The 15965-nt window shown below is 42.1% G+C and overlaps 1 protein-coding gene across 3 annotated transcripts in view; it reads left to right on the top strand.

The window, feature by feature from the left end:
- The window catches only part of UBE3D (ubiquitin protein ligase E3D), a 605228-nt gene that overhangs the window by 131633 nt on the left and 457630 nt on the right, over positions 1 to 15965 (top strand). Inside the window, exon 10 of one of the 3 annotated variants that reach the window (XM_015251440.3) lies at positions 17 to 572. The exons of the other annotated variants lie outside the window; for them this stretch is intronic. Within the exon in view, the coding sequence (XP_015106926.2) occupies positions 17 to 37 (21 nt within the window). The 3' untranslated portion in view covers positions 38 to 572. Of the gene's footprint in view, positions 1 to 16; positions 573 to 15965 lie in introns of those variants that run through there. 3 annotated transcript variants of the gene reach the window in all.

Below are 15965 nucleotides of genomic sequence, written 5' to 3'. Positions count from 1 at the left end.
TTTCTTCCTTTTGCAGGTGGCCTTTTTGAAGATGTAACTGCGGGGGCCGTCACATTCCTCTCCGCAGCACAGGGCGCACCGGTGGCTGGCAGTCGGCCCGATGGGCAACAATGACAGAGACATGGACCCAGCTAGAGAGTGAGGGCAGTGCATGGCAGTCTTGAGTTTACTTGTTTGCATATATTCTCTCAGAGAAGAGTTAACTTTAAATCTTTGCAAAACCCAAGGCTGTGGAGAAGGTCACAGTAGCAGGCTGAGCGAGAAGTATGGGATTCACGTCTCCATTTCCCATGGAGAGGAGCATTCAAATATGTGCTGAGTCAGCACCACCTGGAGAGATGTAGCTGGTGGAGACCCATCTGCCCCGTGTGGAATGCAGCGAGGCGCTTCGTTGGTGGAACCAAATGTTAGCTGCTCTAAATCCTAGGACATAAACTTTCAGAGAACTTCTCAGCTTCATTTAAAAACATTTTTTTTAAAATAAAACATGGAATTTTGTGTACCTTATTAGGAGGAGCTGCTCAGTAAATAAATGTTTGTTGAATGTGTGATTATCAAATTAAAGGTTTTCCCAGTTATACAAACCTGCACGTGTTCCTTCTGTTCTTTATTTCCTTTACCAAACACTACTGTGGATCGGTACCTACAGCTCGCTGGCGTCCTGTTACAGGTTGTCTTAGTCCCTGTGTGCCAGAGCGGGTGGTGAGGAAACCGCTGAGGAGGACAGAGCTGGCGCAGGGCCCACTGGGCACAGCCCCGTCTCAAGCTCATAGAGAAGGTTGGAGACTTGTCCCTAACCACACAGTCCCTACCGCCAGGCTGATACTTCTTGCCCACTTCTCATTCAGGAGGACTGTCTCTATGAGCCAGAAGTGAAGGGGGCAGGGCACAACCTATAAAAGAATGACACAGCCCTGGAAGATATGACAAAAACTAGAACCAGCTAAGCCCATGATGGCGGAAGATTCGACTTCCAGTAGACGTAGAGCCTCATTATACACTCATTGTAATACGTTAACATGCCAAATGACACACCCACAGGCACCAGGGCAGTTCCCAGGCTGACCACAAAAGGCCAAAAAGTGGGCAGTGACCCAATTCCTAGAAATCCCCACCCCTTCCCCAAAATAGTTGGAATAGTCCTCCCGCTTGTTAGCATATGAAATTACCCAGCCCACAAAAACTAACAACCCCGACACCACCGGCCACTCTCCCTGCTGAAAAGGACTGCATTCTGCCTGTGGAACATGTATCTCTCTAAATAAACTCACTTTCGCTGTACTATGGCTCGCTCTTGAATTCTTTCCTGCGTGAAGCCAAGGACCCTCACTTGGCCAGGCGCGTCCCAGGAATTTGCCTGAGACCTAGGACATGACTATTCCTTTGCTCCCCCTTCTTCTGCAACATCCGGATTTGCAGCTGTATCTGCTGCTCGTCAAGCCTACTGGTGTTAATCCTACCCTACAGGCCAACTAGTACCTCTTTACTCAAAGAAATCCTCAGTTTTCTGCCCCCTAATTTTCTAGCACCCTTATCACAGGGGTCACTGTGATTTGGTGAACCTTTCCTGATTTATTCTTCCTTGTAGTTTAACCAAAACATGGGTCGTACCAGCAGAGCAGTGGTGTAGCTCTCCTAATTCTGTAAGTGGTGGACAGACATAGGAATAAATCCCATCTGATCCTGCAGAGTCATTTTATTGAGCACGGTTTGAAACACTGAAGTTCTTATTAATCCTGTGTCCAGGACTCACAGCCATAGAGGAGAATTGGTTTGACTTCACCAAAGCTGCTAAGCTCCCAGACACCTTGCTGACTTTTGGAGCTTTAGATTTCTAGTCAGTATAGAGCAAGGTTTCTCGACCTGTGTCTACACTGTGGGCCAGATAATTCTTTGTTGGGGGAGACTGTCCTGTGCTGTGGGAAGGAAAAACATTTTGTCCTATATCTCCCTAGGTTCAGTGCCTGGGGCTTGCAAATCAAAACGGATAGAAAGAAAGATTAACAACAGAAAAAACCCCAGAAAACCCCACCAGTTTAATGATAGATACATCATCTGCACAGAAGTTTCACAAAGAAATCAGACTCTAGGAAGTGGCCAGACAATTGAGGTTTATATACCATCTTAGGCTAAACAGAAAAGAGAGTTTGGGACTTCTGGGCAGGGGAGGCTCTTACAGGAAGGGGAGGGAGGAAATGTGTGGTAAATAAGCACTGTCCTGTTGTGCAGATAATAGTTTCTCAGATGAAAAGAGTTGTCTCCAGGAGTAGTCCTTTTCCTGGTGCAGAGACCTCTTTACAAATGGAAATTTCCTTTATAAGTGTAAATTTCCTTTACAAAAGGGGAAATTTATACTTTAGTTTTAGGCAGTTAAGGGGAGGTTAAAAAGCTTTTCTTGTCTCTGCCACTTTTCAGTTGTCTTTGGCTCAAAATAATCCTTCGTCAAAGTGGCGTATTTAGGGATGACACATTCCGGTACCTTTCTGTGCCTTGGAGGATGTTAAGCAGCTTCTCTGGCCTCTACCCACCAAATGCCAGTAGCCTCCTCACCCTCCAGTTATGTTATGACTGCTAAAAATGTCTGCAGACATGGCTCTGGTGGCTGAAATCAACCCCACTTGAGCACCACTGCTATTGAGTCCCGAGAACAAAATTTTGAACGCCCCCCCCCCCGGTTGCCAGAAAGAAGCTGAGTCCCCCTTAAACCGAGTTCCTCTGCCGAGTTTATGATTAACCTCTCTATCCAAGACATTCTTCTCTTTCTTATCCAACACCTGTTTCTCCTCCAGATTGAGGAGTGTCAAAGAAAAGAGGGGATTGAAACCAAGTAGGACCCTGTGGGCCCTCCTGAGCACAAAAACCTTTCTGTGTCTCCCATTTCTTATTTGCAGGAAAAAGGCTTCAGTCTCTTAGGTCTCCCTGAATACCAAAGAGCAGGTTCAAATAGTTGCTCAGCAGGGGAGTAAGGGAAGGCAGAAACAAAGGAGTAATCAAGAAACTATAGTGCGGTGATTAAAGCAGGGTCCTGGTTCCCTCTCAAGGAAGACACATAGCAACATCTGAGTTCCTCTGCAGGAACTAAGCCCCACCTGGGTGGGGGATGGCAACTTCAGGCTGACACAGATTCTGGAACATACCACCCTGTACCTCACCACCAGTCAGAAGAAAGTCAGACACCCTGCAGCCCTCACCCAGATGTTGCCTTAACTTTTTTTAAAATCTTTTTTTGGGGGGGAAGGTAATTAGGTTTACTTACTTATTTTTAGAGGGGGTACTGGGGATTGAACCCAGGACCTTGTGTATGCTGAGCATGCGCTCTACCACTTGAGCTATATCCTCCCCCTCAAATGTTGCCTTTAAAAACATCTCCCTGAAAACTATCAGGAGTTCAAGGTTTTCAAGCATAAGCCACCCATTCTCTTTGCTCAGCCCTGCAGTAAATCTTTCTGTACTCCAAACTCCCGTGTTTTGGTTTGTTTGGCCTCAGTGTGCTTTGGGCACGTGAACTTGCATTTGGTAACAATCTGGTGGCTGCCTATTGGAATGTGTCACACAGGCACAAAATCTTGAGTCTTTTCCTGGCACATGACCTGACCTTAGTATACTCTTGTTTTTGCAAATGAGTGCTGCTGATAAATACCTTGGTGTGATTATTTAAGAGTTCACTGTGTTTCCATCTAGTTGTTGGAGACTGGAATCAATTAGATGAAGCAGAGTTCAATCTGTGCATAAAACAGAATTTCCTTCTGAGATAGTTTTTCTCTTTCTCGAAAAGAAATAAATCACTACCATACTAGTGTTTGTTTGTAGTTTAGATGATAAAGATGCTTATAACTCATAGATAACTATTATTCAACAAAAGCCAGCTAGAAGAATATTCTAATTTACTAACCTTGTCTCTCTAAGTCAAGTTCAGTCAAATGTAATTAAACCCCTTCACCTCTATCTGAGGTCTTAGAAGGAACCAAGCCAAAGAGAGGTAAGCCCACCTCCTTTCTGTTGAAGAGTGCAGGTGGAGGGGCTGGGAGAGACTGAGGGAGGGGCAGGAAAAGAGGAAGACACACGCACGCATGTGCATGCACACACACGCACACACACACACAGGGCAGATTTCTGTCTACACACTGCAATTACCATGTGTGATATTGCATCTATTCATGCCACCTAAAATCTTGCCATGGCAAAGTTCTCAAGCTCAGTCAGATTCCATTGGTTCTCCCAGGGATGGGAAGGGAGGGCCAGCACAGCGGAGCCAGTGCTCAAGCTGAACCACTCACATCTAGTCACGGGGGAGCTCTAAGGGTAACATGTCTGAACCTGGGAGAGTCTAGTTCTTTGGGGCCACAGCAGGCGGGAAAAGAAGGGAAACAGAAACCTTTCTAGCCATCTTTCTCTTTGTACAAAGAAGCTTGCTTGTGTTGTGTGTGTGTGCACGCACGCGTGTGTGTGAGAGAGAGTCAGAGAGAAAGAGCCAGCATTAAAGAGATCTAAATTTAGTAAACCATAGAAAGGCTGGTGAGAATTGAAATAGGCTGCACAATCTTAGCATTGACCTTTGAAAGTTGTTCCGTATTAACCTCCTTTGTCTTGTGTATCCAATTCCAGAATCTATGCCATAGCATTCCTAAATAATGGTGCACAGAATTTTGATATACTATTAAGAAGTTACCAAGGACCAGAAGCATATGAAATATCAGATTTCCAGTCCACTTTTTTTTCCTCTCTCTAAAAATTTGTCACTTACAACATTGTGAGCAAAGAAAACCAAAGAGTGTTGCTTACCCCACAGTCCTTCAAGGGTTAAGGCTGACCAACCGTGCCCTGTGAGAGGCATCCAGGGTCAAAAACAGGATGAGGCCTTCTGTACTTTGGACAGGATGGCCCCCTAGGGTGTTAGATGTATATCTCAGGAAGAACTTTAAGGAACCTAAATTCTTACGTCTTCCCATACACAGGAAAGCACTAAATTCATTAACTTGAGATACATGTTCTTTGCAATTAGCAATAATGTTTTACCAGGATGTACGCTTGACTGTGTGTATTCCCCAACCCGAAATCACATAATACTGGCTTCTCACCTCCCTCTTTGGAGACGTTTCCTCAGAGCTAACTGAATGGCTGTAACCTGAGCTATAGTCTACAATCAGAAAAACTTAAAACTTACAACTCTTATGTTGTATGTTTTCCCTTCTAGTCAACAGAGTGGTTATTTATTAAATCACACATCACTTAAATAAGTAGTTTTGTGCACGTGTTCTCACCTAGTATAATTACAGTCCCTAGACCCTGCTGCAAAGTTCTGTTGGTCACCCATTTTGTCAAACCAATCTTCCAGGTTTGTTCATTGGACGTGTGTTTACTGCACACCTCCTCCTTGCCGGGCACAGTTACGGGTACAAGAGATAGAATCAGTGAAACAAAGTCCCTGCACTTGTAGAGCTTACATTCTCATGGGGGAGCTGGCCAGAAAATACTGGATGTTATTATAAAATAATAGTATAACTCCTGAAAATAATAAGTACAATAAGAAAAGCTGGGTAAAAGGAGAGTGAAGCGAGGTCCAAGTTGAGCTTAAAATGTATGTGTACCTTTGATACTGTATATGGTCAAAATATCCCAGAGTGACTGTGGAGATACATTATTAAATGCCAGCAGATGAGTAGAAACCACCACCGTAACATCATTTTGCCAAAAGTAGCTTCGCTAAACAAGGACACACCAATATTAGCGAAGTCTGTTGGATTCCACTGATGACGGATAATCTGACTATAACCCGGCCCTCAGATGTAGCTACCGCTTTAGTAATTAAACCCATCCGTGCTGACGAGGTGAAATGGTTCTGCATGATGGATGAAGTCAGCCTCGTTGTTGTCCCTGTTACACACTAGGAACGTTTGTTTCTGTTCTTAGTATATAGTAGAGATTGATTGGAATGCACATCTCATTGTAATTCAGGCTGTTGTAGGGATGACTGGTACACCTTAGTCTGTAGTTAGGAAAGCATTAACATTTATCTTACACACCCGAGGGGTGGTTCCCACTAATTGCTTGTCTAAGAGTTCTGCACATTCTTAAATCATCTTACTCCTTCTTCAGCAGCCTTCACTGTGACTTAATATAACAATCTTTGTTTGCCTCTTGAGATGCTTCAAGCTTTTATCTGTTAAATGAGAGCTCATCATTTCTTAATCTGGGAGGAAAAGTGGGGGGGTTCTTACATGGAAATAAGTTCTTTTAAGAGGTAAATTGTCTAGTTTTAAGAAGAATGGCAGAGAAACACTTGGTCAAAACATTTTTTAAAAGCGTCCAATCTATAGTACTATTCTTTTAAAAACATGACTATTTTCAATGAAGAATAGGCAAAACCAATTTGTTCTCAATCCTGTTATAGATAAATGATGCAACCCATTTTCAGGGCTCCACATTTATTCTAAGGCCCTTTGGCTACAAGGGACAAAAAGCAGAGTGCAGAAATTGTGTCCTGGTTCTGCCCTGTAGTAGACCCATCTGTGACCTTCCACAGCCTTTCTGTTCGGGATGGGAGCTACTGGCAAGTGACTGCATTTTCATTATTCATCTCTCTTCCCAACTACACACAGCCTGATTAGTTTCCTTCTATAAACCTTTTAACATTTTTATTGGATCTCTTAACATTCCATGGATTAAAACTTTTTCCTCCTATTTGAATACTTACTTTGGAGGCAAAAAAAAAAATGAGAAGAATCTTTATGACCAAAATTTGTTTATACACACTCTACTAGAATATTGGTTGCAAATTTCGATACCTCTGCTAAAAAGACCCAAATCAGGATCACAGAAAGTGAGTTACTTCATTTAAAACCATTGCATAATATACATAAAATAGATAAACAACAAGTTTATATTGTATGGCACAGGAAACTATATTCAATATCTTGTAGTAACCTATGGTGAAAAACAATATGAAAATGAATGTATGTATGTCCCTATATGACTGAAGTATGGTGCTGTACACCAGAAATTGACACAATTGTAAACTGACTATACTTCAGAAAATATATATTTAAAAAAAAAATTGCAGCAATAAATTGCCTATTTGAAGTTTTTGGCTGAATCTTTTCTAAAGTCAAGAAAAATAGGACTTGTTACCCTTTGCCCAGAACTCTTCCAGGCTTGAGGAGGCCCTGGCAGGCTCTGTGCAGACTTAAGCTGGGAAAGGAATTGTAGACACAAAGGACTTTGTAGGCGCCCATAAAGCAGTGGAATCTCTATTTCTTCACTGAGTCTTAGAAATCAGTGCTTGGACACAGGAAGCAGATCTCTCTGACCTAGACCTCCCTTACATTTCCTCCCCCTCTCCTCATTCCTCTCTGAGCAGTACCATCTCTAGGAAAACAAACCAGAAGTGCCTGCCTTGGTTACTTGACACCATTCCAGACCCAAACTTAAGGGCTGGAAACTGGTGTGGCCTCTTCACTTGAAACTTTCCCTTCATAACTTGGAAACAATATCATAATTCGTCATCATTACTTTTATGTTCCCGTAATAGGGCATATTAGACTCAGGAAGGAAAACATCCACTTCAACTTTCTGAAAAAAACATACTCAGTCACAGCTCTTCCCCAGCCCCCACAAAGATTCTGAATGATAAACTCGACAAAGGGAACTATGAATCCTCTCAGTTGTTTCGTATGCTTACAAAGTTTAGTGCAAATGTTAAGAAAGGATTCTTGAAATAAGGTAAAAGTAATGAAGGAATTGAAATGAAATTCCACATCTTCATTCATTAAAATCTCAGAAGTGATGATGTCAAGAAGAAAAAGTAGCCAGGGTTCTTTCTCATCTAGCACAATAGAAGATGCTTGCTGTTTCACTCTTGATATTGAGAGAAAAATAAGCTGAAACATATCTTTAAATTTTTAAAAAGAAATTATGAGCAAATTGGAAATATATGTGTTAGAAATCACTAGAGGAAACAAAGAGAACTTGATCAATAAAACGCATTTCCTGTGTATCCCTCCAACCCTGTGGTAATGTTCAAGGCAATTTTAGAAGAGCCTGTTTCAATACATGAATTTATTTTTCCCTCTGCTTTCTTCTCTCAAGCCAAGGATGTCTTCTCAAGAAAGGCTGCTGCCTGTGGCATATTTGATTGTATTCCTTACACAATCAATAGAGTGTATCTGGAATGTGTACGTATTATCATTAGACCCTATTTTGAAGGGATTAAAATTTAGAATGGAGGTGAGAAAAAGCAGGTGAGAAGAGAATCCTACAAAGCAGTGAGTGGTGACCCCAAACCCCTGGTATGGACGACAACAGCTGTAGGAATCCAAAGAGGTCCCTCCCCGTGAATGTGGCTGAAGAAGTCATCCTTGTTGGGATGAGGCAGGATTTGATGTGGGCCTTTAATGATCATTCAGATTTGTAAAGACAGGAAGACGGAGGTACTCAGGAATGATAGCATTTCAGGATGGTAAGAGCGTTTCACTAGACTGGAGGAGTTGAGATGGGACAGTGAAAGATAAGATAGAAAAAGAGACCCTGTTAGGCTGTGGGAGGCACTGAATGCCATCCTGAAATCAGAGATCCTTCTTCCTTCTGACTTTTTAGGGATTGGGCACAACATGAGCCAGAGACACATTTTTCTTTTGTGACCTGAGGGGACTTTTGAGCTCTGGGATCTTTAGCTGCAGGGTTAAGAGTGAGGGGGCCCTAGAGTCACACTGCCTGGGTTGAAATGTCACCTGTATAGTTTTGAGTGAGTTACTAACCTCATCTTTAAAATGGGGTAAAGGAAAAAAGTTGGTATCTGTCTGATAGAGGTTTTTAGTGTGACATGGGTTCTGTACCCACAGTGTTTAGAATGGTGCCTGGTATGCAGTGCGCCGTACGTTCAGCTGTAGTTACTGTTCTATGAGTTTGTTTCTACCACGCCTCCGTCCCATTGCCTATGAGATTTATTTTCTGAGACTTCAGGTGAACGACACAAGAAAGGTGATGTGTTAGGAAAATTAATCTGCTGGCAGAGCAGCCAGTAGACTGAGAAGAAAAGGAAGATCTTTTGTTGTCAAACGAGAAGAAGCTTCCCGTTCCCCAAAACCTGTCCCCAAAATGCCTGGACCCAGTACCTTTGTCAGCGCTTCTTCCCCTTCTGCTCTTAATTATTTTCGGAGGCCATTAAGAGTACAAGAGGATACAGACTTTTCCATCTGCTGGCAGTGCTGATCTAAGACGCTGCAGGTTCACCCATCCTAAGCATTTCCCCGTAGACCTTTGACAATGAGTTCTTTCTCAGTCTTCTCTTGTGAGCAGAAAGCTTTTGCAAATAATCTTTAAGGGAGGAAAGAAATTCAGCCCAGAAGTTTCTGACCTGTTCAATTTACCTTTTATACAATTTCTGAAAGTACCAGGAGTTCTCTTCCATTGCTCAGTGTCACTGGTTCTCAGGAGAACAAGGCGGAGTCTTCAGGGTGAACAAACCCTGTTCCCTTGTATGCTTAATTCCCTTGTGTATTTGTCTCCCTCCCTTATGTTCAGCATTACGCTGTGGGATCACAGCAGTGGAAACTAGGAATACTCGGCCAGCAGTACCACAGATGGGAGAGAAGTTACTGACTATGTTACTGCATTTCATATAAGTGAGCACTTTTCTTCTTAGAGAATAATTCAGCATATTCTTAAAATGAATTAGGACCCAATATTTGAGTAACCTATGTTTATGTATTATAGTCAATGTCAACATAGGGAAGTAGACAGATTGGGCCAGATGGGTGGGAATAAACTCTCTTTCTCTGGTTCTTATCCTCATCTGCTATTCAAAGTCCTGCAGCTCCTTGCAAAATTCTCTGTATCTAGGGCACACTAGGGGGCACTCCTGTGTATCACCTACCTTCTATCACCCACCCTCCATTTTCTTCTTTTTTTTTTAACCCAGCATTATTTGGTGCTGGTGATCTCCCCTGCTAAGTTGTCCAAGGTGGGGCTGTTGTGTGTGGGCACAGTTGGCATGGTGCCTCTTCTTCCTGGATGTCCCCTTTGGAGCAAAAGGGTGAAATTATCTTGGAAGCTTGGATAAGCCCACGTTCCTCTGTGTAGAGTGCAAAAGTGGGAGAATGTTGAGTCCATATTGCATTGCACTTTGTGACGTGAATCCTAAAGCAGTGTTTCCCTGCACCCTACTATCTATAGAGTTTTTAGTAAAAATTGCCTATCAGTTTTTAAAACTTGACATCCCCATCCCATGGCTGGACTTAAAGATGTATTTTAAGTACCACGCTCTAAAATGCCACTTTTGTAACAAGCCCATAGGCAGAATTCTTTCTTTTGAAATGAATTACTCCCTGGAAGTTTCTTGGTCCCTCATATAAACAGACTCAGACCAGAAATCCCAGATGTTAGCACTGTTTGGGTGAAGTTGAGACTCCAATACATTTATATGTTCTTGACTATTCTACCTTTACAGAAGTGCTATACCATGAGCATTAACCATTTTTTTCTTTCTGTTTTAATTTTTTAGCAGTTATGCAGAATTACTAAATTTGTGGCTATGGTTAGGGTGAAAATTTATTGGATTCAGTTGATTTTTCAATTACCTTCTGTCCTAGAAAAGTTTGCTTCAAGAAAGACAGGTACCATATGATATTACTCACATGTGGAATATAAAAAAGTTAAAACTGTAAAAAACAAAGTAAAAAGGTGGTTACTAGAGAATAGGGGCTGTGGGGATAAGATTGATGGTGGTTAAGGACACAAACTTATGACATGTGGTAAATAAGCCATAGAGATCTACTGTACAGTATAATGGATATGGGTAATAATATTGTACTATAATTGTGTAGTATGATAAATATCGCTACACTGGCAATATTAGAGTAGAAATGTATCAAAGTAACACGTAGTATGCCTTAACTGTATACAATGTTACACATCAAATTTATTAATTAAAGAAAGATTTAAAAAATAAGATATTGTGGAAGTTCAAAGAAAGAAAAGAAAAGCTATCTTCTTTCTGTCTTAGGTCATTCGATTTTATTTTCAGAGAAAATTGCTATGAAGCAAAACTTTCATGTCGAATTTCCAACTGAACTTCAGGATCAATTTATAATGTTCCTTGTGTTTTATTTTGTGTAATAAAATTAAACAACAGTTGGACTTTTTGAAGGGCAAAAGCTCCTTGAGGACAAGCCCAGTGCTTTATTCATCTTCTCAACCCTGTGGTTAGCATGGTGCAGAGAAAGCATTCTATACATGTTGCCTTCATTAATTACTCTGTAGGGGACATAAATATTAGAAAACTAGAAAAGTGGACAATAGGACACGACTCATTTGAGTCAATCCATTGTTGCAAAATGTTTGTGTATCTCTCTGTTAAAAGCTTCTGCTGCAAAATGTGTATCTCTGTGTTAAAAGCTTCTACAGCCGTCAAGGTTTATTTTCAGTATCACTTCCTCTCAGAGACATTTTCTATATCCACTCAAAAATATTTCTTTTTTGAAAATATATTTTTCACAAGTAAAAATGATTATGTCTTTGGTCCTATTGGAAATGCATTGAAGACATTTACCCATGGCTATGAAATGCAGATGAAATTTCAATCTTGATTGAATTCTGTGTTCTTAGATGAATATAATGACCAGGTTGGCAAATCCACTCTGTGTCCTGACTCTTTCCTGACCTGGTTTGGAAACTTCGTGTAAAGTGGCACTTTATCTCTTATTAATTCCAAAGATGACAGAGACAGGATTTCATTGTCTAGTTAGGAGAAGCTGCGTTCTCTGATTAGCTGCCTTGCCCTTTTTGAAGCTTTGATTTATTGGGGCAGAGCAAGCACTGGCTTTTGTATGTGCTGAAAGCAAACGAGGGTAAGAAATAATTTATAGTTCTCTTTTTGCAGCTGGAAAAAAAAAGTAAAGGTTATTTTCATTACATTGCTATAGGAACTGTTCTGAAACAAAAGAAAGATACTGTAATAAGTAGAAACCCAAAGAATGACATTGAGCTACTGTTTCAGTTAACTTCAAAAAAATTGTTAAAATCATATTTTGAAGCAGATTGGCCCTTCTGAACTCTTATCTCAATTTTACAGAGAACGATGTCTCTTCCAATTTGGCACGGGGGCTGTGCGGAGTTGCGTTTCTGCAGTTCCCCGGCAAAGTTCCGTTTGCCAAAACAAAGCGTGGGTGGAAGGGAGCAGGAGAGAACTGGCAGGTAGCTCTTTCTGCCTGGGAAAATGCTGCCAAAGAGGAATCCAAAACACAAGTGTCAAGGGAAAAGCACTCAACTGTTCACAAAAAAAAGAAGAAAAAAGTAGCAAACATTAGACAACACCAAATTTGCTTGAGTTTCCCAAGATTTTGTTTTTCTCCTTTTAATATTTGATAAAGCCTGTGTTTGGCAAGGTGCTTGCTACGTGCTCCTTCTATCAAAATATGTTGGGAAAACCTCAGGGATCAGAGTATTTTCTATGCTGGAATGAAGTCTGCATTTCCCCTTCCGAGCCAGCCAAGACTTTGTTCAGTCAGCAGATGAAGTGTGCATACTCTTTCAATCTCGTGGATAATTCCAAATTCCAACCATGGCTCCTAGAGTCAAAGATAAGTAAGATGTCAAGATCTTGGGTAGGGAGCAAGGTGAACAGGAAGAATGAAGTCCAGTGGTGGATGAGTCAGAGTCAGAGTAGGAGGGCATTCTAAGCCGAGAACCACAGGAGGGGCAAATGACTGGAGGTAGCAAAGTTGGGGTGTGTTTGTGGAATGGTAAGTTATCTCATTTAATTACACTTTAAGGCAATTACAGTATGTCAGGTACTAACTCATTTGTTTGTCAGAACATTATGCAGAAAATCCTTTTGTTGTCATTATTTTATGGATGAGGAAACCAAGACATGGAGAAATCCAGTGACTTACCCAAGGTCAGGCAGCTAGAGAGAGGCACGGCTAGTATTGGAGTCTAGCTCGGTCAGATCCAGAGCATGAGCTCTTATCCTCAGTGTCATCTGTAACCACTTGGTCATGACAGAGGAGAGGCCCTTTCTTGGAAGAGGAGAAGACAGTGAGAAGTGATGGATAATCTAGAAATTGTAGAGTCCTCAACCTCTTTTCCTAATAGCTTGCTGGACGTGTCTACCTGAATATAGTATCTGCCCTTCAAATCCAACTGGTCTGAAAACCAGGCTCATTAGAGTCTTCATCTTCCCAGGCAGTGTTCCTCTGACAGTTGGTCTCCAGGCTGCAGCATCATCACCTGCACTCAGGTACCCGAGCTGGAGCCCTCCCTCACCATCCTCCTCCCCCTCTGTAAGTCTCCACCCTCTTGTTCTGGTCCAGCTGCTGCTGCTCTGCTTCCGACCCTCACCAGACTGTCTCACCTGGACTCTCACTCAGGCTGGTACAACCACCTACGAACAGAATTGCCTTTCTCTCTACCTCCTCTGGGCCCCCAACACATCCTGCAGAGGTCAGCTAGAATATTTTCAGACACCAGGGCTCTGATCATATCATTCTCCTCAAAACTTGGCTCCCTGCAGAATTTCCTTAGCATCCTGCTTTCAAGGTCCTCCACGATTGGGTCTCAACCTATTTTTCCAGCTTTACCTTGTCCCTGTCTCCTCACTGAAGTTGAATTTTTGAGAGCACCAGTTAGACTTTCCTGTGACCTGCCTTCCACTTTCTAGCTTCCACATCACTGCTTGTTCATTGAGTGGCCGCTGTCTGAAACACCCCATCTCACTTCTTAAACCTTCCCTCTTCTCCCAGGTCAGATGAGTTATCCTCGTGCGAGCTCTCCTGGAGCATTGTGCTTATATCTCGCCCTTCAGATTCTTCCATTCTCTACATTACGTCATAGCCTTTTGGGTTTAAGACATTCTCCCCAGTTAGACGACAAGCCCTTTGGGATGAAGGACACTGTCTTACTGATCAGTGTGATTCTACTACTTAGTAGTAAGCTCACCGAAACGAATTATGCCGAAATGAAGACACATTCACTCGGTCCTGAGCAGAGGCTACGTTTGACAATGGACTTGATGGGTCGCTTCTCTGAACCAGAGGGTCATCCTTGATAATAGACCACACCTTGTGGGAGCAGGTGGTTATGAAGCTTCATGGGGCCGGGTGGCTTGGAATCGTTCTCAAAGTCTTTCATCCCACAAAGCCCAAACCTGCCTAATTAACTGAATCAAGGAAGGAAGAATTTACAGAATTCTTTACCCTGGCATATTCCTAATATGGAATATTTTTTCATAAAGAGGGGATCCCAGTCATTCCCTGGGTGTGTGTGTGTGTACAACTGGTATAGGGAAAACTGAACAGGCAGACCAGGACACCACACAGAAATGAAATCAATAGATATGATAACCTACATACACACATAATTTTAGACAATCATAATGCACTAACTTCAGTACAGACGATGTGAAAGAAAGTGATGTATAATAATAACCTACATTCCAATATGCACAGGCTTTGTTTAGGACCACACTGGAGGACCTAGTGAAGCCATCTGTGCTTACGCCGTGAGTGGGACAGGCACAGCTGCAGACTCGTGCAGGTGGGTGGCTGGTCTCAGGGACTCAAACACATGAGCAGGGAAGTGCCAGACAAGACAACGTGCAGTCTTCCCTCAACTACGTAGCAATCGTAAATGTGGAAAATTCCACATGTGTTAAAATCAGGCAAAACATGTTATTTTTATGTATAAACAGAGTTCAATTCTAGGCTCAGGCAATTAGAAGCGGATGTTTCACCTTAATGAATGTCTGATAAAACATCCAAAAATGGCGTAGGACGTGGAAGAGTTCTTGCTGGGCAGGGCTGTGCCGTGCCTTGTGGAATGTTTAAAATCCCTGACTCCCCCTGAATGCCAGTAGTACTTCCAGATTTCCTCACAACCAAAAATACCCTCCTCACTTTCCAGAATGGCCCCTCGTAGGCAAAATCACTCCCAGTGAGAACCCCTGAGCTGTGTCACTGGGTCTGTGAGGAAGTCGACTCAAGAGGATAAATCAACCACCAAAGTTGACTTTTCTAGAAAGTAGTAAAGTCAGTTATGTAAGTATAACTCATGGCTCTTGATTCCTAATCCAGTGCTATTTTGTTAGGCATATTCACACACACACATAGCTGTATATACAAATGTCATATTGATATATATTTATAAATTCATACACATGTGACGATATTTGTTTTGTTGAAAAACCATCTAGTCGATCAGTATTTGACTGTCTGATTCATAAAAGCCTGTTCTGACATTTTGATTAAAATTAGTTTATTCATACTGCTTAACTCAAGTAAACAGTTTTGTATGAAAACGTGGACTAAGGCAGGAAAATGCATTTCCTCATTATTACAGGCTCTTTCATTTCCAGTCATGTGGCTGGCTGGGTAATAGGACTCCCTTTCCACTGAAAGCAATGACTTTTCACCAAAGACAACTGCAGAGTTAGGGAAGTCCGCAAGATTACTCTTACTTCTGACGCTAGTTGAAAGTTTGGGGCTTCTAAGATTTATAATTTGCTAGAAGACTCACAGAACTCACTGAAAGCTGTTATATTCATGGTTATGGTTTATTATAGCAAAAACATACACATTAAAATCCACCAAAAGGAGAGACACATGGGGCAGGGTCGAGGGAAGTTCCACGTGTGAAGCTTCCATTGCCTCTCCCAGCTGAGTCATGGATGGGACTGACTTCTCCCAGAAAAATACATGACAGTATGCACAGAGTATTGCTAGTCAGACAAGCTCACCGGAACCTTGGTGTCTAGAATTTTTGTCCAGGTTACTTAGACACGGTTGACAGCCTGTGTGGCTGATACCAGGGACTCACATCCCCCACAGTGGACTATCAATCAACAAAGTTGACATTTCTAGAAAGTAGTAAAATCAGTTATAGAAGTATAACCCATATCTCTTGACTCCTAACCCTAATGGTGTGACACAAGGCCCGTAGGGAAACCAAGACACTGGTGTCAGGCAGGACATTCC

The sequence above is a fragment of the Vicugna pacos genome, chromosome 8 (assembly GCF_048564905.1).
Source record: "Vicugna pacos chromosome 8, VicPac4, whole genome shotgun sequence".
Taxonomy (NCBI): Eukaryota; Metazoa; Chordata; class Mammalia; order Artiodactyla; family Camelidae; genus Vicugna; species Vicugna pacos.
Note: the sequence above shows the minus strand (reverse complement) of the source record. Positions and strands in the feature narration are given on the sequence as shown.